This window comes from Neolamprologus brichardi, chromosome 13 (assembly GCF_056152115.1).
Source record: "Neolamprologus brichardi isolate AB-2024 chromosome 13, ASM5615211v1, whole genome shotgun sequence".
Lineage (NCBI taxonomy): Eukaryota > Metazoa > Chordata > Actinopteri > Cichliformes > Cichlidae > Neolamprologus > Neolamprologus brichardi.
In genome coordinates this window covers 15,027,384-15,055,253 of record NC_142116.1, presented here as the reverse complement: position 1 = coordinate 15,055,253, position 27,870 = coordinate 15,027,384, and the positions used below count along the sequence as shown (strand labels likewise).

Genomic DNA, 27,870 nt, shown 5'->3' with positions numbered 1-27,870 from the left:
CAAAAAAAGATCAATATCAGTAGATTTATTACATGGAGCACAGTCTCTACAGAGTACTTAAACCAAACTTCAAACAATTTTCCATCTAATAGTTGTTTATTTTGTACAAAAACATGCAAGGTGTTATTCCCCTGCAATCCCTCCGCATCCAGCACAGCTGGTGTGCTAGTCCAGTCCAGATAATACAAGGCCGGTTTAGGGAGACAATCTGTAAATACTATAGAATGAAGACAAGATGTAGCCCTTTACATAGTGCATTTATTGCTAATTACAGATTTCTGCCAAGAGCTGTAAGCAGCTGCAGCTGCCTGGCTGTGCTGGATGAAGCAGAGATTGCTCCAAGCTCGGTTACATTTCTGGGGAAATCTTTGCTGTTATGTTTAATCAAAGCTTTGAGGATTCGTTTCAAACACAGCTTAAGCAACTTGTCACTTTAATTCATCAAAATAACTTGAATTTAACAACCAATCCATCTTAAAGAAGATGCAGAATTAAAGAGCTTCGAGGCGCAGCTCAGTTTAGACAGATTTCTAGATGGTTCATCAGTTCTCGGTGGTGACTGACTGGATACTCGGCCTGGCAGACGGGACACTCCAGGAAGCTTTCATTCATCAAGTTGCTGTGAGGCGAGGACGCCAGGCTGGGTCTGGAGAACTGGGACAGGGGAGGGTTCGTTTCACCTGAGCTCTGATCCGGCTCCTCTCTCTAACATAAACAACATCATCCATCAGTTACACTTTAGTCCTGGGATTTAAAAAAACTAACAAAAAAAAAAGAAAACTGCTAAATTTATTCCAAAGTAAATCTTAAAGCTACACTATTTTTTACAATAACAGAGTAGGCTGAGTATGAAAGGTGCTGCTTTTTACTTGATTTTTACTCATGCAAAGTGAGGAAACACCTGGTGTGCTCAGGTGAACAAAAGGCAGTAAGTACTGAATATTCAGTGACCAGGCAAATAAAAACACAGCTCCAAATGAAAATTAATGTTGCCTGCAACACTGAATTGGTTAAAAAAGGAAAACAAAATACTGGCAGCTGCTAGAGCTACCTCTCAGCCTCCTAGTAGACAAACCTATGGTATCAATTTGAAACTCCTAGGTGATTTCCTTCTTAAGTTATTACAAGATTTTAAGAAAACTTGACCTCTGATCTTGAGGTCGAGATGACAAAATCCTGTGTTGCCTTGTTCATGAGTTATCATGTTCAGAAACGTTGGCATCCACACCATGATGGGGTGGGCACTCTTTATCCTTTAAAGGCTGAGGGGTAAAAACTCTATTAATGCAGCTTTAAGTTTGATCACAGATCAATCTTATCATCCTCTGATTAGATACTGACGCCAACCTTTAACTGCTTTGCCACATGGCCTTTTCCTTTTTGCAATGCCTTCAGAACTTTGACCATTTGCTTCTTTAAATAAGAGCAATTCTGCCTCTCATCCTCAAGGTCTTGTGAAGAAATCTGGATCTAAAATGTAAAAAATTGTCACTGCGATGAACTGAATGAATAACACTATATTAAAAGAGATAATGTGTGGCTTTAGAAGGCAGGCACAGACAAAACAGAGCACACTGTGTTTGCATACTGCTCTGATTCCTATATGAGTCAACCTTTTTATCTCCAAAAGACTTATTAAAAAACACAAACTGGCCATCCTCTGTGCATTGTCATTAATCTGCGCCATCATTAACAATGGGTAAACCAGCAACACGAAACTGCGAAAGCTAACAGAAAGTAAATGTGCCTGTCATACCTGTCGCTCTAGGTCTGCAATCTTTTCCTGGTCTGCATGGTGACGATTTAACATAAACCTCTGAAAGAGATTCGCCTGATTGGAGAGTAATTTTTCTGTGATTTCATTGGCTCTTTCTTCCCTCATGTGAGCACATTAAGATTTTTACTTTTTACCTGCAGCTCAGAGTTTCCCGACCTTCTTCTCTCATCATCCAGCACGCCCTGGAGGACTTCTCTCACATCTCTCTGTTGTTGCTCTTCATCCTCAGGGCAATTCTGCACTTCCTGTGTGCTTCTGCTCAACCTTTCAGCTTGCAGCTGCTGTTCCAGCTCCTCCACTTCCCTTTCTCTTTCCTTGCACCTACAGATCATTTTTGCCTGTCAAATAGCTAACCACCAACTTAAATGGAAACATATAATCATTACAGCCATTCTCAAACTTCAGACTGCTGACCATTTTAAAGTATAAAGATAACCCGTCTGCTTTTGTTTCTGGTATCTAAAAAATGCAGAAAAGAAAATTAAGAATTCTGTTTTAAATCGCGTGGCTTTCATCAAGTAGTTCTTAAAGTTAATCCATTTTTAATGGATTATTTAATTGGAATTATAAAATAAGTAAAACTACTGACAATTATAAAATATATTTTCAAAATGTAAAAAGTAACTCCTGGTAGCCCACCTGCAATACAGGTACAGTCCACCAGAAGGCTGCAGTCCACACTTTGTCTATTACTGAGCTATTTTTTATGCCTTGATTTTTCAAACATACCAATTTTGGGTGATCATCAGATTTTGGTGGGTCACTTCAACTCGTTCCCTCAGTACCTCCAGTTCATCCTTGGCTTTCTGGAGGAGTCTTTCATAATGCTCCTGCATCTGGCTTATTTTCTCTTTCTCTATAATAAGAAAAAGAAATCAAAAAAAGCAGAAGTGGGAAACAAAAGCATGTCTACTCAGATGTGTGCCATGTGGCATTAAAAAAAGATAAATGAAGCACATGAGGACACATTCTGTTACAGTGGGCTACTATTGGACAATCTTGATATCTTAAAAACTTGTTGTGACAGACTGCTGCCCCTTGTCGCCCCAGTGGTGAGTGTCCGCTGCCCACTATTCTCTTGGCTCACCGTCTGAATGGTCCTCATTGTGCTGCTGTGAACGGGCCTGATTGGCTTCATTCAGCTGCTTCTCCAGCCATAACATTCTGGCCAGAATCGCCCTCACATAGGCCTCTCTCTGCTGGTCATACTCCAGCCACTGCTTGTTTTTTTCCAAGGCCTCAGGGCATTGAATGAAATAATGAGAAGCACATAAAAGAAAAGACAGAAACAGATCTTTGCCAGAAAGATGTCTCCAAACCACAAACACTTAGTACGACATGTATACTGTAGCCTGACTTGTAAATAAAAACGGACTAAAAGAAGATTAAGGGGAATTAGGAGTGAATAGAAAAACACAGGGGGCATTTTCCAGCTGTGCCAAGAAAACACTTACATCTCTGAGATGAATTTGGACCTCTGCCACAGCTTCGTTACTTGTGGAAACCTGTTCATCAGCTGTGGAGTCCTACCAGAGAGATCAGAAAGACACAAAACAATACTGCACATTTGAAAATGAGCAATTCATATTAAGAGTCTCTTAGTTGCTATGATAAAAAGCAAAAGCTAGCTGGCAGGCAGAACAGTTCAAAAAAGATCCATAACATCTCTATGATGACTATCATGGCTCTCAGTATCCTAATGCTAGTGAGACTGAAAAATACCTGTTGCTAACTAGTGGTATAACTGGGGCAAGAGGGGCTTAATTAGCTAAACAGATGTTAGAAAGTCTAAGAGTAATGTGAGCAATGTGAAGGAAATAATCACATTCACATGACTGCATCTGAAGCAGCACAGCTGCAAATTTAACAAGCAATTAAAAATGCCTCACATTTACGAGACATTTTCTTGTTTACTGGATTATAACAGAGAGACTGACAAACATTCATGCTAGAATCGCCAATCAAGGCCCAGCTACTGGATTCAAATCCAGGACCTTCTTAGTCTAAGGTGATGGTACTAACCAATCTGCTTCCACTATTTTCAGACAGCTTTCTTCCACCAGTAAACCAGTGCAGAAAAATGTTGCTCCCATTGCACCTACAGTGGACATATCTGACCACAACAGTCACCAGCTAGTGGCATGGAGTGGAACTATCTCAATGACACACTGGTCTGTAAACAACACTCCACTTAGCCAGAATTCCTACTCCCAGGACTCTCTATAGGAAGCTGGTCAGTATGACCCACTAAGCTTCATCCTGTTGACCAGTTGGGCAAAAATTGGGCAAAACTGTTTTAGGCCCCCTGGATGATACCAAGGTGCTTAGAAGATGATTTGATGTTGTTGGCGAGGGGGACAAATTAGTGACAGACATCACAAGATACTCAGTTTTGTCAGGATAAAGGAGGAGGACATTTGAAGATTTATTTATTAATGGTAGTGAAACAATCATAGAGGTAGGAGAAGCTGTTGAGCATCCAGACTGCTAAACTAAAGGTCTGAGATAAAACTTACTCAGCTAATACAACTTCCCAAATACAAAGCTTCGGAGGAAGAGACAGACACTGATGCCTGCCTTTCCAAATGAATATAAAAGTCATGACTGACATTTAAGGGGAGCTGTGTTGGAAAGCTCAGCAGTGACCCCTTGTGGGAAAGGAATTATTTGCATTGACATCACTGGCTGTCCCCTGCATCAGCAGGGCAAAAAAACCTGGCAAGCAATTAAGCATGCCTAACACGCTCCAGACCTTTTTCTGTGCTTTAACCAGACAATGCTATATGGTCTATAGATTTGAAGAGAAAGATGTACTGGGTTAAACAGAACAGTTTGTTTTTACTGCTTCCGACATTATAATCTCTAATTTGAAAATCTGCTATACCTGCTTCCCTGTAACTTTGTTCTCGACATACTGACACCTTGTTGAGATGACCTCAAGCTTCTCCTCGATTTCCTCAATCTCTCTGGAGTAACGGGATATGCTACTCACTGCATCCACTGGTCTCTTTTCTTTTTTACACAGCTGCTCAGAGGGTGAAGCAGTTTTCTCACGTTTCGTCCTAAATTCCTGGGTACACTCGAGCCTCATGGCTTCAAGAGAGAGGAATCTCTGCATGGAGACACAACAAAACATATTTTAAATATTGACAGGATGTATTGATACAAAAAAATTGTAAAAAATAAATAGACTTAGCAGTGTGAGCAGATTACCTCTACAAGCTTATTATGCTGCGACTGCTGATGGGTCAGCTCAGCCAGGGTCCTTTTCAGGTAGGCGTTCTCTTTCCTGAGGCTGCTAACAAGCATGGCAAGCTCTGAGTTGAGCTTTTTCTTGAGAGAGCGCTTGTATTTAGATGCTGCCATCCCTGTTACCTGCTCACAAGTATCACAGGAGCAATGCATCTTAGAATATAACATATGAAACATCAACAATATGAGCAGGATTACATTACCTAATATTCATGAGCAAAGACAACTTCACCAAGGTTTGATTTCTAAGCAGTAATTTTATCATTTGTTTGTAATGTATTGCATTGCAGCTAGTTGCTTTTGACTTTGAAACCTAGTGTATTTTTAAATATATATATATATATATATATATATATATATATATATATATATATATATATATATATAAATATATATATATATTTTTAACTTATTCTTTATTTTATTTAAAGGTGTCTCTAAATTTATTAGCAACGCACCTACATCCCACTACATGTAAGAAAAATTGAATTACATAATTAATAATTTAATTATTAATTAAATAATTAAATAAGTGCTACCCCCCCCCCCCCCCCCCACACACACACACACACACGTTAAAATATATTTTTGTGTCTATTGCTAGTTAACAAGCTAACAGTTAACATGCTAACAAAATCGCTCTTACTTAAGAGTTAAACTGGATACCGAATATTGGTCTCTCATATCTATAAAATAACATTAATGATGTAAAAAAAAAACGCTTATAACTGCCATAATCTATAAGGTTTTTGCTAGACAGAATTAAAGCTACCTTAGCTAGATAGCCAACGTTAAATAGCTAGTGTTACCATTTAGCTAACGTTATTATAACGGTATTGAAATATGACTGCTCATTTTAAAATAAATCTTACTTTCTTAAGGTATTGTTTTACCAAATCTGCTGAAACACCTACTGGGTTTATATTTTGTTACCTAAAGATGGTGTTGACTGTCAAATTGTGAAGTTGGATTATTATGGCAACCCTTCTTCATCGCCCACTAGCGTGAAAACAGAGAAGAGGAGGAGCTCAGCGGATAAAACTGGTGTTAAATAATAACGATATTGCCTTTCTATATGAATGTTTTTGCAGCTTATTAACTTTTAGATTTAACATAAAAGTGTGTGGCTTTACTTAATAGAAGAAACGTTACTTTAAGCAAGTATTTTTTTTTAAAAAAATTGACTGCAGGGGAAGATGGCAGTACTTAGGCATCACCACAGAGTGGCGCTGCAGCACAGGATGAGGGTCTCTTTTTGGTGCTCCGTACAGTAAAGCCGCTTCAGGCTGCTGGTGGCTGCTGTGACTCATAAGGTGATTGGTATCCGCCCCTCTCCTCCTCTGCTTTAAATTTTGTCTCAGTTCCTCCTATGATGGCACCTTCTCTCTCAGCGGAATATAAAGTTTTTCTTTGAGTGATTTTTTTTGGGGGGGACTTCTATCAACATGCTGCGGGTCATAGTTGAATCCGCCAGCGGGATACCCAAAAAGAAACTTGGCAACCCAGATCCAATAGCTTCGGTGATATTTAGAGGTGAGAAAATTCTTCAGGATAACTATTACCTTAACTCTTCCTGCTGTATGCTGTGCCACTTCTTTTCTAGGTAAAACTGAGCATGCATACAGTGTTTCACTTTCTGTCAGGTTAACATCTTTTGGTTGTGATCACTTAAACGTTTATTGCAGCTGAATATTTTGGCTGTGACTCACAAAACAAAGATGCATCCTTATAAGGTCAGAATAACCCACGGCTCCCAAAGGAGAGAAGGCTTGCATTGTTATTGTAATAAAAACTCCCTCAGGATTGTAAAATTGTTTGTGCAACAATTATTTTTAGTTGAAAAATAAGTTTGGGGTTGGTTTGAGAGGTTTATGGGTCGCTCCTATTCACTGTTAAACTTCAAAATGCTTGGGAGGAAGATATTTTAAAAAAGGAATATAAATCATTGCTTTGTCTTTTTTTTTTACAGGTGAAAAGAAGAAAACCAAAGCAGTTGATAATGAGCTCAATCCAGTTTGGAATGAAGTAAGTGTAAACTGAAAGTTAACTTTAATGTTTGGGCGTGATAGTATGTTGATGTGTATGTTGTCAACATGACTACCTGCTGGTGATTGATTCCAAGTGCCCCTTATTTGTAATTACAGGTGTTTGAATTTGATTTGAAAGGCAGCCCTCTGGATGCATCTTCATTCATCAACGTGGTTGTAAAAGACTACGAAACAATCGGAAAAGACAAGTACGTGCAAGGAGAGCAATGGGTGGAAAAATGATCACATTTGCATGTTGATTTAGTCATGAATGTGTGTCTGTTTTAAAGTGATGGCAGCCTTAGTTGTCTTAAACCAGACTGCCGTGTGGCACTGAGTCAGTACTTAACCCATCATGACAAAATCTCTGAGTCAGCAAGTTCATTTGAGTGCAGCTAGTCATTACAGATATACATGCATTTTATGGCTCTGGTAATAACTTAAAGGGAAAACCTCATCCCAACTCAGTGGTTTTTCCTTTTGACATGTAATTATAATCAGTATAGCAGAGTTTCATGGTAGCTGTGCACCAATGACCAACATTATAACTCCCAGCGTGTGGCTGAAAACAGTTATTATGATCTTTTCCCGAGGAGCAAAGCAGCATGTTGAAACTTCACTGGTATGTTTAACTCCAGGACTGACTCGTCCATGTTAAGACTTGCTATGGTGAACAATGGTGATCCAGCATTTAAAAAAATATTACCTTAAAAGGGAAAAAAATTGTTCCTTTTCACTTTTCTTTCTTGAAACTCAAACTGTTGCTTATTAGTCACTTCAATAATCCTCATTAATGTGTTTGACAGATATGCACATAACACAGAGAGTCTGGGTTCTTTTGTTTTTAAAAAGTGGAGACAAGAAAGGAGACCAAGTAATAAAATTTCCATTGAGTCACTGCAGTGACTGATTGTACACAGTATAAATTCCTCTGAGGCAGGCAAAAGGGGTGTGGGGTGGGTGGGGGTAGTGGGTGAAGACTGTCTGCCTTAGCTACACAAGCACTTTATGCTTTTCCAAAGCTGCATGAGAGGGGAAGCTTGTGCTGGCTTGTCACCGGCACGTTTATCATTGTTAACAGACAGTAAAGCCAAAAATCAGGAAACGTGTTTTTTTTGTTTTGTTTTTAACCAACCGTTACCCCCATCTAAAATCCATAATAGGAAAGAGGAGTGTGATTTGGGGAACCAAAGAGGGATGTCAAATCTGTACTGCAATTAAAAGAAGGCAAATCCAGCTGCTCAACCCGCAGTTTTGAGACCTAGTTTCCTTTGGGACATTTTATTTTGGTATTTCCTCAGCTGTCTTTAAAAGCCATACATTAGTAGTGGAAAATACCTGTGTATACCAAAAAATGGTTAGACATTTTAAAGTAAAAATCCTCTTTTTAGTAGAGCAGCTACAAATATTTGACACTAGAATTTAAAGTTTTCTTTCGCAGTAGAAGTTATGTATACTCATTATCCTTATACTGTGTTTTCCTTGCACAGTCTGCCAGGGGCAGTAATTTACCATCCCAGATTCTTTCCACAGATGACACTTTCTGCCAAGAACAAGTTTTCTAAGCTCTATGCAGTCTCAACTAATCCCACATCTGTTGAGAACCACAGAGAAAATTGTGAAAGCGACTCATGAAAGCCACCGTTCTCATGTTCTTTACTTACTATAAGACTGTTCTCCCACCTCATTGGCTCTGCATTTGTTCATTGTTAAACTGGGCATAGAGCACATGCCTGTGGTACATGTTAATGGTTTCCATCTTTATGGGTTTTCCTCATAAACTAGTTCAACTGCTTTATGCAAATCTCCCTTTTAACAAAATGAGTAAAGTGACATCAGAGGAAAACTTGCTCTGGAATTAATCTTTGAGTTCAAATTGAGTTACAGTCATTTGGTAATTGAACCTAAATAGTGGTTTCTACTCTAACTTAGCATTTAGCTCTTTGTACTATAAAGCCACATTCGCCCTGTTATAGTCCTTAAATTTATGGTTCAAAGGAACCCAGCACATCAGATGCAACAACACTGCTGCCATTCAACAAGCTACTAATAACGGAAATATAGTTACTCCCAAAGGACAAACAGAAACAAAAAGACACAGAATTCCCAACTAGAAACAAACAAAAGAGGAAGAAGACCATTAGCCAACCACATCAGCCACACAGCGGGGCATTGGATTCAGGCTTCTCCCCTAAACTAGGTCTGGAAAACTAGACTAACATAAACCAAAGCTAAAAACACTAGGGCTGAGAACTCCCAACTTTAACTATACTTAATAATCAAAGCTAAGAAAACAATAGAAAGATAAAGCTAGTGAAAAGGTCAAAGACACCAGTTGCCAACCATCATGCTGTACTTATGGTACTGTATTTTGTTACCCTGTATTTATACACGTGTAATGATAATAAAGTTCAATCCTAATCCCATCTTCTCTGGGTTTATATTTGTGCAGCAAGCCGTCAACAACCAATCAGCATTAGGAATAGATCAGATAAGTGAGAGAACAGGTTAATGGGGTTGACAAGATAAACACAACACCCTGATGTCACAAGCGCAGACGTGCTCACTCTCCAATGGACCAGCTGAGGGCATCTCAGTCTTGCCCAAGATTGCTTTGACATGCAAACTACAAGGATTGAACTACAAACCTTTCCACTGGTAGACAAACCGCTCAACCTTCTGAGCCACAGCTGTACCCATGCGCCCATGCGCCCATGCTATGATTTATAAAAATGCCCGGTGTGTTGCAAGCTATTGTCATAATTACATATATTACATAATTTCCTTTTAATAAAGTAACAATGTCGGTGTTGTTGCTTGATTTGTTATATTTATATGAAGAAGTGAAACTGGGAAGTGGAAACTTTTAGGTATCCACAGCAACGAGCAATTACAGTCACAAACAGTGAGTCCAGTTCCTGCCTTTGGTAATTCTTCAGCACAAATTGTGGAAGCAAAGCATCCCTAGCATCCTTAGTTTTATCGATTGGAAAGAGGTTGATGGTTTCTTTGATTGGCGTATGACTTGAGTGAATGTGAATGGAAATGAATGTGATTGCTTTTCAGATTTATTGGTTCTGCAAGAATCTCACTGAAAGACTTGGCCAGTGGTCATGCGAAATCCCTCCCATCCAAGAACATACCACTTGTCAATGAGAAGCAGCAGTCTTTTGGGGTGAATACCTTTAATTAATAGTGTGATCCTACTTATTGTGCATTTGCTTTTGTGAAATGCAATATAGCTGGACAGATTTACATCGTGATGGGTGGTAATTAAGAATGTATTCTTTTTTTAGGCAGTCATTAATTTGCTCATTGGGTATGAGTCACCTATCAATGCCACTTCAAACCTAAATGATCAAACTGATGGAGACATATCTCATTTGGATGCTGGTAAGAAGACTAAAATCTATCTATCTATCTATCTATCTATCTATCTGTCTGTCTGTCTGTCTGTCTGTCTGTCTGTCTGTCTGTCTGTCTGTCTGTCTGTCTGTCTGTCTGTCTGTCTGTCTGTCTGTCTATCTGTCTATCTGTCTATCTGTCTATCTATCTCATCACTTTGGAAAATGCTAAATCTGGATTCATCATACCACATGACTGTTTATCATTGCAACAAAGTTCATGTTCACTAGGAAACTGAAGAACATCCCACTCCGATTAGCCTTGATGATGCATGTCTGTGTAGGTTCTCAGTCATCAAGGTTATGGTAGTCAAAGGAGCTTGAAAAGTTTTAGGCCATCAATGTCAACTGACACACAGAGAGGGTGGCTTATGAGACCAAAGATTACCCACCAACAATGTAGTCTTGAGATCCCTTTCCTGGCGCCTCAACTCCCACTGACATCTTGCATTTGATGACATCAGTAGGTCACATGATATGGTGAGGCAAGGGTACGCAATGGCGTCACCCAAAACCGCTGGTGGTAATGACGCAACATTTTTCTTCATACCTTGGCTCATGAGATGATTAATAGTGGGTCAGCAACCGTCTTAAGGGACAACTCCCACTAGGGTTTAAATAACCTGAACTCTCCACCATGTGGTTTTAGAACAGAAGAAACTTCTCAGATAAGAGGTGAAGCATCTTTAAATACTTTTTAAAAATCCAGTCGCCTTCTTTTCAGGCTCCTTAGACCTCACTGATGCATGGTTTTCTTAAAGCTGCACAGAAGTTTAGTCCCAATCCCTTGAGTTCTCGTTGCATTGAATGCGTGAAAATGCTCCAGCTATCACTGTTAAAAACAACCGTGCGTTCTACTGATGATTTTTTACACTCTGATATCACTAAACATTTAAGTGATCTATGGTCACAATCATTCCAGATTTATTTCTGACCACGTTTCTTACATAAAAATGATAATTCACCATGATCCTTGTAGGTTTTAATGACATGTTAGACAGTGTGTAACACAGTTTTAGTTGTTTCAGCAATCTCCTTAGTTCTTTTATCTACTTGATGCCAATAGCTCAAATGACCTATCTGAAAATGAGCAACATATTTTCCACAGTTATGGGATATGTCTTAAAACATGGTTGTTTAAGAAAAAACGGAGCTGTTCACTGCTTTGGGTTAAATAACCAGTTGCACGCCGAGACATATTAGTCACCACAGGACTGAAGCTTAGCATGAGTAGAATAATAATGAATATGAAAGACTATGAATTTCATGTTTTTCTTTCTGATTTTGCACCAAAAAGTGAGTGATGAGGGTGATGAGGGAGAAGCAGACACAGATGGGGGAGGTCAGGGTGGAGGCTCAGGAGCTCCCACTTTACCAGGCCACCCTGGGAAATCCAGACAATCTATCCGTCTGAGGCGTAAGAGGCACAGAGCCCTGGCCAATAAGCCTCAGGACTTCCAGGTATTGTTTGACTTGCAATTATTTTTAATCTACGCCTAGATAATGACAAATATCACTCTAAGAAGGAAATGTTATTGTTAATCACATAAATGACAGAAAGTTTCACCAGTACTGCTTAACACGTAAGCCAGTGCCAGGGAATAGACAAACAGGAAACAGACATGTCAACAACTTTTCTGGTTCTGCTTCAGTTTCTCTGGGACAATATTGTTGATCCACAGTTTTCCAATATTTAATTGAGCTGGATTGTACTTTAAAAGTTGGCAGAAAAAGTAAAGTAAGTGTTACCTTTTCAAACAGATCCGTGTTCGAGTTGTCGAGGGTAGACAGCTGCCTGGCAACAACATCAAGCCCGTGGTTAAAGTGAGTGTATGTGGACAGACCCACAGGACGAGAATTAGGAGAGGGAACAACCCGTTCTTTGATGAGGTAATTAATCTATGGCCAGGCAAAGATACTCAACTCGTCCAGAAATGACTCTTGAGAAGTTTGTTACTGATTGCATACTTTTGCTTTTGACCTTGCTTTTCTATTTTTAACCTTCCTTTTTCTACTTTCCTCGCCACTTCTGTGAGCTTTAATAACCTCCTGTGATATTTCTCTCTTTATCAGCAGCTTTAGAGTCGCCTTCTGTAGATACTGAAGGAGTCCTTTCAGCTTTCTCTTGCAGTATAACTAATCCCTCTCATTTGCATTTGCATTTACCTCATCTCAGCTTTTGCCAGAATGTACAGTAAGAATCTCAGCTAAAAGCAAATGTAAGTTGTGTGATTTGCCACAAAAAGTTATATTAGCGTGCTTCTGGCATAGAAATATACTGTGCACACACAGTTGTCTCTCTCTCTTCTCCAGACGTTTTTCTACAATCTTAACATGCTACCCTCAGAACTGTTTGATGAGAGCATCAACATTCGGGTATGCAGATAAGTTATATTTAATTTAATACTGTTTTTTGTTTGTTTGTTTGTTTTGTTTTTAAAGAAAATTAGTATATTGTACCATCTGTTATGCGATATTACAATCAAATCATTTCTCCATCTCATATTTTTTCTCCACAGGTCTATGACTCCTTCTCCCTCAGATCTGACAGTCTAATTGGAGAGTTCAAGGTGTGTCAAAAAGGCTTTTAAATACTAAACTTTGCATTTGTTGTTTCACAGTTCAAGGATGAATTAGTAGTCTGACATTTTTCTTTCCTATCCAGCTTGATGTTGGCTACATCTACGACGAACCTAGTGAGTATTTTGGTATTGTATGCACGTCTTGGGAAAGTTCCCTTTCTATACACTGCAGGTAGATGTTTGAACATGTTGAATATAACACCATATCCACATATCCAGGTCACGCCATAATGAGGAAATGGCTCCTCCTCAGTGATCTTGATGATTCGAGCTTGGGGCCTAGAGGCTACCTGAAAGTCAGCATAATTGTTGTGGCTACTGGAGATGAACCATTGGTAAGAGTACCTTCTTCCTCAAATCAAAACACCTTTCTCTTAATGCAGTGTTAATAACATAAACATCTCTTCTGCTCTGCTCCTGCTTCTTGCGTACAGACTGAGAAGAGAGAGTCAAATGAGGAGCAAGATGACATAGAGAACAATCTTTTGGTGCCAGCTGGAGTCACGATGCGATCAGCCACTCTGAACCTTAAAGTCTATCGTGCCGAGGATATGCCACAGAGTAAGTGGTGTACCGGGGATTAAATTTCTGCAAATCTCATGGGCTGATGCATTGAAATCCATTTAAGAAGCTTCTGTTTTATGTTGCAGTGGATGATGCCTTTGTTCAGACAGTAAAACAGGTATTTGGAGGGGATGGAGACAGGAAAAACTTGGTGGATCCATATTTGGAAGTCAGCTTTGCTGGGAAGAAGGTATTTCATGTTAGATTAAAACAAGTTTTTAAAAATTTCCCTCAATGTATTATAGTTCATTTAACATTATTATTTTGTCTTTTTAGGCTTCAACCAAAATAATTGAGAAAAATGCGAATCCAGAGTTTAACCAATTCATCAGTCTTCAAGTAAAGGTAATAAAGATGCATATTAAAAAGAAGCTTTGATTCAAAATTGAAAGAGACTTTAATCACCATCATAAATAACCTCTGCCTCTGTAGTTTCCCTCCATGTGCGAATGCATCAAGTTGACTATGTATGACTGGTAAGCACTGACATTCATTCACAGACATGGGTAACAATAACATGACCACTATCTGACATGTATATATATTCTTTGCAGGGATCGTCTAACCAAGGATGATGCCATAGGAACAGCATTTTTGAATCTAAGCAAGATATCTTCCTCTGGCGGAGAGATTGAAGGTAATCATACAGTATTGTTTATATTTTGTCACTCACTGGTTTAAGTCCATGTTGTGATATGAAATGTAATACCGCTTTTTTTTCATTCATTCAAAACAGAAACACAGGTTGAAAATTCCAACACAGTCACCGAATGTATGTACTAAACAGTTACTGGCTTGATTTATCTTCTTTTATGTAAAAAAAGACTCTAAGTTTCTAGGAGCTTAACTCGCTCCTTCTCTTTATGTACCTAACCTTACCTGTAAATCCTCCTGGTGGATTTTTGTTTTTTCTGTGTGTTACCATGAGCACAGCTGCATCAGAAGTTGGTTTTCTCCCAGCTTTTGGGCCTTGCTACGTCAACCTGTATGGCAGCCCGAGAGAGTACTCAGGTCTGCCTGACCCATACGATGAACTCAACCATGGAAAGGTAGCACCAACCAGAACTTCTGCATGATATTTCACTCTCATTAGTATTCATTTCATTTCATATTCATGTTTTTGCATTTTCAACTCTTTCAGGGAGAAGGGGTCGCATACAGGGGGAGAGTCCTTGTTCAACTGTCCACTCAGCTGGATGGAAAGACTGATAAAAACGTGGATGACATCTCAAGTGATGACATCTTGGTCGCACAGGTACTCACGCCGCTCACCGTAACCCTGTCATGCTGTATTTACTCCAGTAAACTGCAAGGTGCTTTTAAACTGATGGTGTGAACATCCCTAAGCAGAAACAAAAACCAGCAGTTTGTTTTCATTTACGTAATCTAAATGTGGTCCTGAACAGGGATAGAATACCTCTAACCAACAGTGTGGAATTAAATTATAACACTCCCACATATTTTTAATTGGTTGCAGAAATACCAGAGGAGGAGGAAGTACTCCCTGTGCGCAGTTTTCCACAGCGCATGCATGCTCCAAGAGCCTGGTGAACCAATCCAGTTTGAGGTCAGCATCGGTAATTATGGGAACAAGCTGGATTCCACCTGCAAGCCCCTGGCGTCCACCACCCAGTACAGCTTTGCTGTTTTTGATGGTACTTAGTTGTTTTTTTTAGCTTGTTTAGGGACTATGATGTAGTTTTGATATTTTCATGACATTAAGGGAATTTAGGTAGGCATGTGTTTTTTTTAATTGTTATTTAAGTCAAATATATATTACTAAATTACTTAAACTGTCAACCTCACTGTAAGTGTTTGGAATACATAAACTCCTAATGTGTGTGTAAAATAAATAATAAAACAGCACATTTACTGTGTATGGTGCAGGTAATCACTACTATTACCTACCCTGGGCTGACACTAAGCCTGTTGTGATTCTCACTTCGTACTGGGAGGACATCAGCTACCGCCTGTGCTCTGTTAATATTCTCCTCTTCATTGCTGAGAGGCTGGTGAGAATAGCACACAGACATAATATTTCATAATATTTCTGCTGCTCATTAATCTCTCCCCTTTACGCTTTGTGATTTGTTTCAGGAGTCTCACCTTATTTCTTTTAAAACAGCCATCTTAGCCAAAATTCCTGAGACACACCTAGCTGAAATTTGGCTTAAACTCATCAACTGCCTGATTGAGGACCTTAGCAAGTAAGACGAGACCAAGCAGATCCTACACTAGTCCTTTCAGTTGCATGAAGTAGTGGTTTGATGTAGATTATTGTTAGACGGCTGTGTTTTTTTCTGTTAGGACAGATACATTTGTAGGTGGCTGTTAAAGCTAAATAATCTGATGTGCGTGTGACAGTTTGCAGCTTCCTGTTTTGGAGGAACAGCAAAACATTACAGAACTGGATCTCCAAATAAAAAGCCTGCGTGATGCCGCTGTGGAAAGTATCAGGCAGATGGCCACTCGGGTGAGAGAAGAAGCCACAGACGTCAAGGCGACTGTTGGTGAAATTGAAGACTGGTTGGACAGACTCAAGCAGCTGGCAGAGGAGGTGAGAAAATGTTTCCTCTGCTAAAGAATGTCCAGGGCATCATTGTTATCAAAAGTACAATATAGTGCAGCTCTAAAACAGGATCGAAACTTTGTGTAATTGAAATGTTTCACGTCTCCTTCAGCCTCAGAACAGCATGCCAGATGTGATCATATGGATGTTGAGAGGAGAGAAGCGTGTGGCTTATGCCCGAGTCCCAGCCAACCAGATCCTGTACTCTAACTTCAGTGACGAGGCCTGTGGCAAACATTGTGGAAAGACTCGGACCGTCTTCATGCAGGTAAAGCAAAAGTCATAAATGTTTCTTTAACAACTTGCAATAATTCAGATTTTACAGTATATTTTGTATGCCATTTAATTCTTGTATTCAGTATCCCATGGACAAAGAAAAAGGTCTGAAGATCCCAGTTCAGCTGAGGATCAACATGTGGCTCGGTCTCTCTGCACAAGAGAAAAAGTTCAATACTTTCTCAGAGGGAAACTTCAGTGTGTACGCTGAAATGGTACAGTATCTATGCAAAACATTTGTTTCTGAAGAAATAAATACAAACATTTGTGACTGCTTACTTTAGAGGGGATTGTATAAACTATCCCTTGAATACACTGTTGCTTTTTTTCCCCTCTGTAGTATGAGAACCAGGCTCAGGTGTTTGGCAAATGGGGTACCACTGGCTTGGTTGGACGTCATAAGTTCTCCGATGTAACTGGAAAGGTGAAGCTCAAGCAGGAACGCTTTCTGCCGCCACGTGGATGGGAATGGGAGGGAGACTGGTTTGTTGATCCTGAGCGATGGTGAGTAATCATACGAGTACACACACACTCGCAGCCCTTTCAATCAACTGCGTACATCCTGTTGCAGTGCACTTGGACATACTATCCTACTATCCTGTTTAAACTTCAGTATCTTTTATGGAAAGGTTAAGACTCAAGCAAGCTGTGTGTTCTGTAAGGGATGTAAGAATGTCATCGAGGCTAAGAACCACACACTATTATCCTGTCTATAACAAAAACAAAATGCATATAAGTCAAAAAAAGGAATTTCCAGCTACTCCCTTATTTTTACACTAGTTGCCGTTTCTGAAGCAACCTCAAAAGGGATTCGTTTCTCCTCCTAGGATCAAAACTAGGGAGCTTTCACTTGATAGTTGAATGGTTGAGCCAGTACACTATGGAGCTAAAACTGCATGTAATCAAAGTGAAAACATCACTTGTTTGTTTGATCTTGATTTCCTGTTTCAATCAGAAAGCAGATAAGTTTGGGCCTGGACTGGACTCATTTTGGCAGTTGTGGCTAAAAGTGGGTCACATGGTGCTCAAAATGCCACGCTCCACTTCCAGTTATAAATCAACACTTGCAGTCACGCCCAGATGTGAACTTCAGATTTATGTTTTTCTGTCTACAAATATGGGCTTTCTAAGTTTGCAATCCAACTTTTTACTTGCTGTTCAGCTGTCTCAACCAAAACCCAGAACCACTTTCTAACAAAGTCTTCTAAGTACTCACATGTCATACCGCTGGTAGTTTCGGTCCGCTTTTAGACCTCTGCATTCAAATGTCCCCAGCAGGTTCCTGAGATCATGTGATCAGGGCCTGATGACTGTCTGTCATACAAGCTACAGAGCTTTTGTAGGAGTGGCCCCAGACTCTGGATCGCTCTCCCACTGTACCTGAGCTCTGTGGACTCAGTGGTCTCTTTAAAAAGAAGAAAAAAAACATCATCTATTAAACTTTAATGTTCTTGCACTTTTTGTTGTGAAGCTCTTTGTGATATCTATCTTAAGAGGTGCTGTATAAATAACATTTTACTTACTTACTTAATTAACAGAGAAAGAATTTCCAAGAATTGCTCTCAGTCTTTGCACAGCAGAAAATAGTGATATGAGACAAATTATTAGAAACAATCTCTGCCCAGTGTTTTTTTTAATAGGTTAAATACCACATTTTCACTTACATATACAAACTCTCCCTTTCTCTCTGTTTCTTTACTAACTTTTTTTTCTTTTATATTTCTTCATTTTCCATCTGGTCTTCTCTCCTGCTTTTCCTCAGAATCCGATTACCAGGTTTTTTGCATGGCTAATGTTATTTTTGCACAGTTTCCTCTGAGAAGCTGTTTATTCCTGCTTTTGATTGTTGTTGTTGGTGGGTCAAATTGTCAGGTACAATCCCTTGTGTGCTCTCAAATGACTGAGGGTACCAAGGAGGAACCAAATTATCATCACAATTACAGGAAATGAACAGGAATTTGGCATCAGCCAACATTTTGGTTTCTTCTCCTTCCTTTCCTTTGTGCCTTCTGACTCTAAAGTGCTTACAGCCTCATACTGAAGTTTGAGTAATAGCCTTAGCTATCTGAAGCCTGCTTTCCTGATCTCTTCTGATCTGTTTATCGTGGACCTACATAACTTTTGCCTGAGTCAGACAGCCTCTTATTAACCTTAGTGCTATGGTGGTGTTTTCTAAAGTCTGTTGACAGAAGCCGATGCAGGCCACACAGAGTTCACAGATGAGGTTTTTGAGAATGAAACACGGTTTCCTGGTGGTGAGTGGAAACCTGCTGCAGAGCCCTACACAGACGTGGTATGCTATACTGGTCTTACCCACAGACATATAAAACACACGTTTAGCTTTTAAAGCCCTATCTGAAATATGTGGGTGAAGATAGCACGACAAAGCCTGTTTATGCATACTTGTTTCCAATGTTATCAGTTTCTACTTTACTACTGTGTACTTGTGACAGGTGGATTTCTTTGTGGTTGTATTGGCGTGATTTTTGCTGTCTTTCTGGCACCATTTGTAGTTTTTAGCAGGCCTGCTAGTAATGATAATGACACCACATTGAGTGTTTGGGATGCATAAGAGCCCAAAACCCTCAAAGCTGCTGCAGTCTGAGTTTTTGAGTAGTTCCCATGAGTATCCAAACATGTTAAACTCTTTTATTCCTTCCAAATGCAACACATAGCTGTTAAAAACTTTACAGAATTAGAGACCGACTGGTATATAATATGAAGCATTAATAAAATCAGTTGGGATTTTTAAGTTTCTGTATCATTTAATAAAACCTTTTTATTTTGTGTAGAATGGTGAAAAGGTTCAGAGCCCAGGGGACTTTGAGTGTCCACCTGGATGGACCTGGGAGGATGGCTGGAGCTTCGACAGCAACAGAGCTGTCGATGAGAGAGGTAACATGAACATTAAAACTGAAACACAAGCCATCAGTAAACAGAAAATAAATAAAAAAGTATATAAATAAAATAAACCTATAGAAGAGACATCAAAAACAATAGGAGTGGACAGAAACGCACCAGCCAGCACAGACCACCGAAGACAACTGAAGTGTTGGAATTCTTTTCATGGTTAAGAAAAGCAATAATCTCTAAGTCCTAAGCGTTTCACCTTTTCCGTGTTATGACATGGGTATGTATGGCCACCTGGTGGAACTGGGTCCCTGGCGTTTATTGATGATGTGCCAAGAGTTTCTCAAGGCAAAGAAATGGGATATTCTTCAATGATCAAGTCAATCACCTGATCTCATCCCAGCAGAGCACTCCTTTCAGGTATTAAACACAAAACTGAAGGCAGAGAGAGACCCACAAACAAGCAGCAGCTGCTGGTAGCTGCAGTAAAGGCCTGAGAAAGCATCTCAAAGAGGAAACATCGTTTGGTGATGTTTATGGATTCTAGATTTCAGACAATCAATCAGAAGCAATCCTTATATTTAAAATGATGTTAGTTTGTGCAATCACTTTCAGCCTGTAAATACGGGGGACTGTTTGAAAATGTCTATAATTCCTAAAAAGTTAATACTACTTTATTTAATCTCTTGACTTAAAGCCTGCACTTTAATTACATATTGACTGTTTTTCTAAACTCTTCTGTGGTATATATAGGCAAAATGTCATAATTTGTCTTTGTTCAACAAGTTATGGGCCTAACAATGTACATCTTCTCTTCCTACTGCTGTCATCTTACAAATAATGAAGAGTCTAACTATATATCTATTTTTTGACACTAGGTTGGGAATATGGGGTTACCATCCCCCCTGATGATAAACCAAAGTCCTGGGCTCCAGCAGAGAAGATGTACCATGTCCACCGCAGGAAGAGACTCATGAGAAAAAGAAGGAAGATATCTGAGAAAACTGCTATTGCTGAGGTGAGGAAGACATAGATTAGGAAAAGACTAGATTCAGCACACAGGTATAATCTCATTGCGGGATGTTTTGGCTTTTGTTCCTTCTTTAGAGACGAGGATCAGGGGAAGGTTGGGAATACTCTTCCCTGATTGGCTGGAAGTTCCACAGGAAAGAGCGCTCCTCTGACACGTTCCGCCGCCGACGTTGGAGGAGAAAGATGGTCCCATCAGACTGCATTGGGGCCTCTGCCATCTTCAGACTGGAAGGAGCTTTAGTAGGTCTAGTTTAAGCACCCTGAGTAAAACTGCTTAATATAAATCTCTATTCTGTACCCATTTCTGTCAGATGTAAAATCAATTTTATTTGGGTTGCTGTGCTGTGTTGCTTTAAATTTTTCTTAAAGTTTGCTCCAATATTTAGAAAAGTCTCCTGTTAAGCTCCTTTGTTTTGTTAACAGGGGGTCGATGTTGATGAGAAGGCCAGTAAAACGGATGCAGCCAAAGTGTTTGGTGCCAACACACCCACTGTTTCCTGCCACTTTAACCGTAAGTAGCTGAATCAGATAAAATAAATTCCTGTTTGTTGCTGATTAAAGGCAGAGGTTTTCTTCGAACTACATCCCGACTGACCGCTCTTAGTGTGACACTACACTGATATCCCAAATCCAAATACATATAAACTGCCTTATCAGATGTTCCATAAGGGTTTTACCATTTCAGGAGTTATCCAGTTTTAACGAAAATAATCCCCCCCCAGGATCTTACATCTACCACCTGAGAGTCTATGTCTATCAGGCAAGAAATCTCTGTGCCATGGACAAAGACAGCTTCTCGGGTAAGAGCAAAGCCTTGTGATAGGCACACAAAGTGTAAATCCATTAAGGAGCAATAAATAAAATCAACTCCTGAGGTACAATTTTGGAAAGTATGGTAATAAGAGTATTCTGGATTCTCTAGATCCCTATGCTCATGTGTCATTTCTGCATGTGAGCAAGACCACAGAAGTCATAAAGACCACGCTGAATCCCACATGGGATCAGACTCTCATTTTTGATGACATTGAAATCTACGGAGACCCACAGACCATCGCCTGCAACCCTCCCAATGTAGTCTTGGAGTTGTATGACAAAGATCAAGTGGTAGGTTCAGTGTTTAATCTGCTCAACTTCTGATCAAACTACATAATCATACACACACAACTGTGTCCTAGAAAAGCACATTTTGGGCCCTAATCGACATAATACGGGTTTATTAAGTCTGTACTATATTCATTAGGGTAAAGATGAGGCCATGGGCCGCTGCACATGCCCCCCTGTGGTTAAACTGAACCCCAGTGGGGCTGTCGGTCCTAAACTGCTGTGGTTCCCAGTCACCAAAAAAGGTCGCAGTGCTGGAGAGGCATTGCTAGCTGCTGAGCTCATATTGAAGGACAAGGTACAGAAAGCACCAAAATTAAGTGATTCAATTGTAATTTAACATTAGGAAGTTTTATAAATGAGGTCCCTCTGTTCTTGTCTTCCAGGTTAATGATGGAGATTTTCCATTGGTGCCTCCTCGGCGGGGGGAGAATCTCTACATGGTTCCTCAGGGAATCAGGCCAGTTGTGCAGCTCACTGCGATTGAGGTATATCTTTAAATTGTTCAAGCCCTCTTGTGTGCTGCTCTCCTTATCTGCCTCTGCTAGTTTTTGTAATATAAATATTTGTTTTTGCTTGTAGGTCTTGACTTTGGGGTTGAGGAACATGAAGACATATCAGTTGGCCACAGTATCGTCCCCAAGTTTGATAGTTGAATGTGGTGGTGAGACCGTTCAAACTGCTGTGATTAAGAACTTCAAAAAGAACCCCAACTTTCCTGGATCAGTGCTGCTACTCAAAGTGGTAATAACCCAAGTCTTCCTTGAAGGAATAACACACCTTCAAATATATAAACTTTAGATATTTCCTTATTTGGCCGGTCTTCTCACTGTTCACTTAGCTTCTTCCCAAAGATGAGATGTACGCCCCTCCCATCGTGCTCAAGGTGATCGACCACAGACCTTTTGGTAGGAAGCCTGTCGTGGGACAGTGCACAATTGACTGTCTGGAGGAGTTCCGCTGTGACCCGTATCGTCTTAACAATGAAATCTGCATGTCTGCTAGAGGTATCCACAGACACAGAAGTCTCACATGCATATTTAGCTTCATAAGATAAGTGTCTGTTATATATATATATAATTTGCATTACCTTTACAGTGGCAATGATAGCTGCTGCCCAAGGAGATGTTGTCATAGACATGGAGGGGAGACCCATTGTAAAAACAGAGGTAAATAAAATGTCACATAAACAAAACAACAAAAAATCTAAAAAATAATATTTTTTAATGAAAAGTATTCTTTGTTCCCATCTTTATAGCTTCAAGAAGAAAAGGTCAGAATTCTCTTGTCACACGTTGTCGACCAATGGATAACATCATCTATTTTAAAAATGCCAAATGTATTGATATTTGTTTTTGCGTTGTGTAGGAGGAGGAGGCAGTAGACTGGTGGAGTAAGTTTTATGCCTCCACTGGGGAGCAGGAAAAGTGTGGACCTTACCTGAAAAAGGGATATGACAAATTGCAGGTGATGTGTTTTACACTCGGTGGAAAAAAGAAAAGATCTAATCTGATCTAATTTGTGTACAACCTGCATCTAAATTACTGTGACAGACAGGCTTGTGATCTGAAAGCACTTAAGATTTTGTAGTCATTTTCTGTTAAATAAAACCAGCATGAGTGTTCTGTGAAGCCCCACAGCTAAGTGATAGACCAGTTTTTAATTCACTCGCTGTAACAAACAGTGAATTGTAATGCTTTTTGTGTTTTTGTAGGTTTACAATTGTGAATTAGAAGAGGTTAAAGAGTTCCACAGGCTGACTGATTTCTGCAGCACTTTCAAACTTCAGAGAGGAAAGAGTGAAGATGAAGAAGATGATCCCTCAGTGGTGGGAGAGTTCAAGGTAAAGAAGTGTGAAATTTTGTAAATTTAGTAGACAGTAGGGGTGGGTTTTGATTATCGATTTATCGATTAAAATCGATTCTGGCTTGGATAACGTGATATCAATTCATTAAAATCCTGAATCGATTTTTAAATAGAAATTTATTTTGCCCGAAACGCCAGAATTTCTACAACCACCAAACAGCTAAAACAGTAAATGAGAGCAGGTACACGGATTCTGCACAAAGATGTAAACACAAAACGCGGAACCAACGCATCCGAATCAGTGAGCTGTCGCCTTTCTCACCCGACTGCGGTGACGCTGTCGGGGCTGAAAGCCGACAGCTCACTGATTTTGAAGCGTCGGCGGGCGCATTGTGTTTACGTCCTCTTTGTGCTAGATTCTGAAGCTGCAGGTTTTTATCTCTCTCCAAACAATATTGACTGAACCAGCAGCCAAAGACGATCCAAACTACACTTCACATTTTGCTTCACATAAACATCGTCAGGAATTTCCTCCGACTTTTGCTGTTTTTCTTCCACCACAATAAAATCACACTTCATGTAGAGCTCTCTCTCTCTAAATTGATAATCAAAACCCACCCCTACTTTTTACCCACCAGTCTACGGTGTCAGCCGCTGTTTCTTTTGGTTTTTTTGGTGTTTTTTTTTACTAACTTCCGACAAGAAAGCCTCATTTCTGCTGTTCAATACTGAATAAATTGAAACTTTTTAAAATTATTCAAAATTGCAAAATGCTTAGCTGTGTCTCTGAACAAACCTCTGTAACTTTGCTCTGCTTCACTTTGTTTTTGACTGCACAATATTTTTAAGGTCATCTGCTATAAAATCCCAGGCCAGGAAAATCTTCATGTTTTCTGTGTTTTATCCTGAGTTACTTTGACACAAAGGCATCTGCTGTGATGCTTACACCTTTGATAAAGTCTCAAGTGTCAGCTTTCTTTTTATAGGTATAAAAATATAGATATGTACTGATAAGTGGTCAGAATTATACTATTTCTGACTGTCTGAGGCAAAATTTCCCTGATTCAAATCGAATCGAATCATGGATCAAATCGATACAGGACCTTGTGAATCGGAATCAAACTGATTCTAGAAACCAGTGATGATACCCATCCTTAGTTCACAGCCATTTTCAATACTCCTTTTGTAACATCTAGTGGACAATTTAGGAATTGCAGTTAAACTAAAACAATAATTTAAGGTGGAACCGATGGTGGCTCCACTAAGATTAACAGGTTTGCCTGAAACAATAAGTGATCCCTGGCCAAAGAGGCCTAAAGAGGCTATAACTACACTAGTGAGGAAATAAGTAAGTCCATAAGTCCCTGAATTGAGCTTCCCTAAAGCATTTCTTCAACAACCCTGATATCTTTGTGATGCCATTGGAGAAACCTGCATTTTTAATTTAACTAACAATGCTTTTCTCTTTGGTGGTGTACAGGGCTCATTCAAGATTTACCCACTGCCTGATGACCCAGGTGTGCCAGCGCCACCTCGGCAGTTCAGAGAGCTTCCTGAGAGTGGACCACAGGAGTGCCTGATCAGAATATATGTGGTGTCCTGTACTGACCTGCAGCCTAAGGATACAAACGGCATGGTGCGTCTCATACATGAAGCTGCAGCTGATAAGCCATGTTGCTTTAATCCTGTGCACATTTTACCTCACAGCTTATCACAATTGTGAAAAAGATGAATACTTTCAACATTATTTATTTATCCATTCTCCGTTCAGTGCGACCCGTACATTAAGATTATGCTGGGGAGGAAAACAGTGGATGATAGAGATAACTACAAACCTAACACCCTCAATCCTGTGTTTGGAAGGTGAGATGCTGTTGAGATGTTTTGTTTTTAAAAAAAATAATTTTTGATATTTAATTATTTTACAGTGAAAACTCAAGCATTTCAAATACTTTTCTCCAGGATGTTTGAGCTATCCTGCTTCCTACCTCAAGACAAGGATCTGAAGATTTCTGTGTATGACTATGACCTCCTGAGCAGAGATGAAAAAGTGGGTGAGACAGTCATCGATTTGGAAAACAGGCTTCTCTCTCGTTTCAGGCCTAGCTGTGGCCTGCCACAGACTTACTGTGTGTAAGTATGTACTTTAAGTGCACTTCAGTTGTTTATTTTCTTAAGTCTACAATTTTGTAGCTCTGCTTTGTTTGTATCCAGTCATTTTGATCAAAAGAGATGTTACACATCAACATCGGTTCGAATGTCTTGCAGATCTGGGATCAATCAGTGGAGAGATCAGCTGAAGCCTTCTCAGATACTCCAAAATCTGGCTAAAGTACGGGGCGTCCCTAATCCACGCATAGAGGGTGATGGAAGCTCATTGTCTTTCGCAGGAAGAGAATACCACCTGCAGGAATTTGGTATAGCCATTCTTGAAAGTCCTGTTATCATAGCACATATTGAGTGTGCTGTCTCTATTGTTGTTTTAATTGTGTCCTGTTTGTTTTTTGCCTTGCTACTTTGGAGGCTTTCTCAGTGATATTAACACTGACTGCATTCTTTGCAGAGGGCAACACTGTACAACAACATCAGCACTTGGGCCCGGCCAGAGAAAGGCTGCCGCTGCATGTCCTCAGAGACCAGGGATTGGTACAAGAGCATGTAGAGACCAGGACCCTATTCAGCTCCCACCAACCAAATCTATCACAGGTTAACACTCATTCATGCATTTTGATTTGAGCAACTTAGTTATGTGCTGTGCTTTGTTTAACCCTTTTCTCAAAAATCTAGGGACGAATTCAGATGTGGGTAGACATTTTCCCCAAGAGGCTCGGTTTGCCCGGGCCTCCGTGTGAAATCACTCCACGCAAAGCTAAGAAGTAAGAAACTCTTTACAAAATAGTCATATATCTTAACGTAATGCACCAAGGGGTGAAATATAATTGCATACTTGAAACAGGTACTTCTTGCGAGCTGTCATTTGGAACACAAGTGATGTCACTCTGGATGAACGAAGCATCACTGGAGAAAACATGAGCGACATCTACGTTAAAGGGTATATTAAATGTCCCGTCTCTCACTTTAATCCTTTATTTGTACTCTGCACTTGTACTGTGTTCAACAAGAAGGCGACATATTGCTTTTGTTTGTTCTTTAGATGGATGCCAGGAATGGAGGACAACAAGCAGAAGACTGATGTCCACTACAGATCTCTGGATGGAGATGGAAATTTCAACTGGAGGTTCATCTTTGGCTTTGACTACCTACCTGCAGAGCAGCTGTGTGTTGTCTCTAGAAAGGTGTGTAAAGCCATGGATGAGCAACAAAACCCCAATTTATTCCTTGCTAATAATGTAACCAGTTATAATTTGAATAAATGAAATACATTTTTATCTTTTATACAGGAGCATTTTTGGAATCTGGACAAAACTGAATTTAGGATTCCTCCTAAATTGATCATCCAGATATGGGATAATGACAAATTCTCCCTGGATGACTACTTAGGTGAAACAGTATTCCAAATTTTGAAGGAAATGCCTTAAAAAGAGCCAACTGCTATAACATATACTCTGCAGCTTTGTCACAGAAAGACGTGTATATTTTTTATGTTGCAGGGTCAATTGAGCTGGACTTACTGAATCTCATCCCTCCTGCAAAGACCCCAGAAAAGTGCAGCCTGAAGATGTTGCAAGGAATGATGGCATCACAACCCACCTCACTCTTCTCCCAGAAGTCTGTGCGAGGCTGGTGGCCATGTGCAATTGAGCAGGGTGGAAAACCTGTACTTGGTGTATGTTCATGTCTCCAGCACACTTATTTGTCATATTTTTTAAATGTGTTATTTTTGTGGGATCCTGTTTAAGGCCTCGTTTTTAAAAAATTTGCAGGGAAAAGTCGAGATGACACTGGAAATAGTGGACGAGAAGGAGATGGAGGAAAAGCCAGCCGGGAAAGGCAGAGAAGAGCCCAACATAAATCCCAGACTGGAACCACCCAAGTAAAAATATGTCTCTCCAAAGAAAAATTAATAACTGTTTTACATTAATATACTTAATTTAAAAATAATTGTGTGTCTCTATTCTCTAACAGCCGCCCTGACACTTCGTTCTTCTGGTTTACAAATCCTTGCAAGACCATGAAGTTCATAGTGTGGCGCAGATTCAAGTGGATTTTCATTTTAGGAGTTCTTCTCCTGCTTGTACTCTTGTTCCTTGGGATCCTTTTCTACTCCCTCCCCGTAAGTTCACTCATTTTGCTGATAATGAAGTCAAGTTTGTTGTGTCCATCAGAACCCTTAAAGTATTTTGTCTAAAACACTTTGGATATTTGGATACTGAATTTAATTCAGCATTTAAAAAGCCCATTTTTTCTCTCTGCAGAATTATATCTCCATGAAGATCGTCAAGCCTTTCTCTTAAGAAGCACTGTAGAGAAGCTCTGTACCTACCTGCAGCACAACCTACAGACCTGCTTTCTGTTACCATCCCATGGAAATAAGCAATAACTGTCTCTGCTGATGCCTTAGAAATCTGACACTAAGCATTTCCCTGTCACAATGACTGCTATTAATTTTGTATTTTTTCACTCTCAGTATTATTTTGTACCTCATGTATATTAAATCAAATTTGTTTCA

The 27,870-nt window shown here is 39.7% G+C and overlaps 2 protein-coding genes across 12 annotated transcripts; one reads left to right on the top strand and one right to left on the bottom strand.

The window, feature by feature from the left end:
• Positions 1 to 10: 10 nt before the first annotated feature.
• On the bottom strand, positions 11 to 6,364 carry LOC102787918 (centrosomal protein of 55 kDa-like). Of its 9 annotated transcripts, XM_006783838.3 has the most exons (11): positions 6,236 to 6,364; positions 5,963 to 6,028; positions 4,991 to 5,152; positions 4,662 to 4,889; positions 3,232 to 3,303; positions 2,865 to 3,015; positions 2,507 to 2,633; positions 1,912 to 2,098; positions 1,757 to 1,831; positions 1,348 to 1,470; positions 11 to 705 (listed from the first exon to the last, which is right to left on the bottom strand). In XM_006783838.3, exons 3-11 carry the CDS (start codon positions 5,141 to 5,143, stop codon positions 514 to 516), a joined length of 1,308 nt encoding a protein of 435 aa, XP_006783901.2. In that variant the 5' UTR covers positions 5,144 to 5,152; positions 5,963 to 6,028; positions 6,236 to 6,364; the 3' UTR covers positions 11 to 513. The 9 variants fall into 9 exon arrangements, with proteins under 9 accessions (XP_006783901.2, XP_006783902.2, XP_006783903.2 ...); XM_006783839.3 differs by lacking the exon at positions 6,236 to 6,364 and having other exon boundaries at positions 5,902 to 6,200; XM_006783840.3 differs by lacking the exon at positions 6,236 to 6,364 and having other exon boundaries at positions 5,944 to 6,200.
• myofl (myoferlin like) lies at positions 5,760 to 27,870 on the top strand. Of its 3 annotated transcripts, XM_006783846.3 has the most exons (54): positions 5,762 to 6,562; positions 6,999 to 7,054; positions 7,174 to 7,265; positions 10,123 to 10,231; positions 10,353 to 10,449; positions 11,758 to 11,921; positions 12,222 to 12,350; positions 12,774 to 12,836; positions 12,980 to 13,030; positions 13,126 to 13,156; positions 13,262 to 13,377; positions 13,477 to 13,603; positions 13,693 to 13,796; positions 13,883 to 13,951; positions 14,039 to 14,082; positions 14,161 to 14,243; positions 14,343 to 14,378; positions 14,540 to 14,655; positions 14,748 to 14,861; positions 15,084 to 15,261; positions 15,494 to 15,618; positions 15,704 to 15,813; positions 15,971 to 16,163; positions 16,288 to 16,443; positions 16,535 to 16,666; positions 16,792 to 16,955; positions 18,630 to 18,744; positions 19,244 to 19,346; positions 20,180 to 20,319; positions 20,409 to 20,573; positions 20,757 to 20,844; positions 21,056 to 21,133; positions 21,256 to 21,437; positions 21,574 to 21,732; positions 21,821 to 21,922; positions 22,017 to 22,178; positions 22,276 to 22,441; positions 22,533 to 22,603; positions 22,693 to 22,707; positions 22,803 to 22,901; positions 23,149 to 23,277; positions 24,721 to 24,876; positions 25,012 to 25,103; positions 25,203 to 25,373; positions 25,509 to 25,657; positions 25,804 to 25,946; positions 26,028 to 26,116; positions 26,197 to 26,292; positions 26,395 to 26,536; positions 26,642 to 26,741; positions 26,852 to 27,027; positions 27,125 to 27,234; positions 27,327 to 27,474; positions 27,617 to 27,870. In XM_006783846.3, the coding sequence occupies exons 1-54, from the start codon at positions 6,475 to 6,477 to the stop codon at positions 27,653 to 27,655; spliced, it is 6,132 nt and encodes a 2,043-aa protein (XP_006783909.2). In that variant the 5' UTR covers positions 5,762 to 6,474; the 3' UTR covers positions 27,656 to 27,870. The 3 variants fall into 3 exon arrangements, with proteins under 3 accessions (XP_087706342.1, XP_006783909.2, XP_087706344.1); XM_087850216.1 differs by having other exon boundaries at positions 5,760 to 6,562; positions 26,197 to 26,536; XM_087850218.1 differs by lacking the exons at positions 5,762 to 6,562; positions 6,999 to 7,054; positions 7,174 to 7,265; ... (2 more) ...; positions 11,758 to 11,921; positions 12,222 to 12,350 and adding an exon at positions 12,637 to 12,679 and having other exon boundaries at positions 26,197 to 26,536.

What these genes read in the sequence shown, in the direction of transcription:
- myofl (XM_087850216.1), top strand. Translation starts at nt 6,475, where the DNA reads ATGCTGCGGGTCATAGTTGAATCCGCCAGCGGGATACCCAAAAAGAAA. An exon ending in GTCTAATTGGAGAGTTCAAG is followed by an intron (nt 13,031 to 13,125) that starts GTGTGTCAAAAA and finishes TTTCCTATCCAG; the next exon opens with CTTGATGTTGGCTACATCTA. An exon ending in CAGCTTTGCTGTTTTTGATG is followed by an intron (nt 15,262 to 15,493) that starts GTACTTAGTTGT and finishes TGTATGGTGCAG; the next exon opens with GTAATCACTACTATTACCTA.
- LOC102787918 (XM_006783838.3), bottom strand. Translation starts at nt 5,143, where the DNA reads ATGGCAGCATCTAAATACAAGCGCTCTCTCAAGAAAAAGCTCAACTCA. An exon ending in TCCAAATTCATCTCAGAGAT is followed by an intron (nt 3,016 to 3,231) that starts GTAAGTGTTTTC and finishes CAATGCCCTGAG; the next exon opens with GCCTTGGAAAAAAACAAGCA. An exon ending in ATGTGGCAAAGCAGTTAAAG is followed by an intron (nt 706 to 1,347) that starts GTTGGCGTCAGT and finishes TGTTTATGTTAG; the next exon opens with AGAGAGGAGCCGGATCAGAG.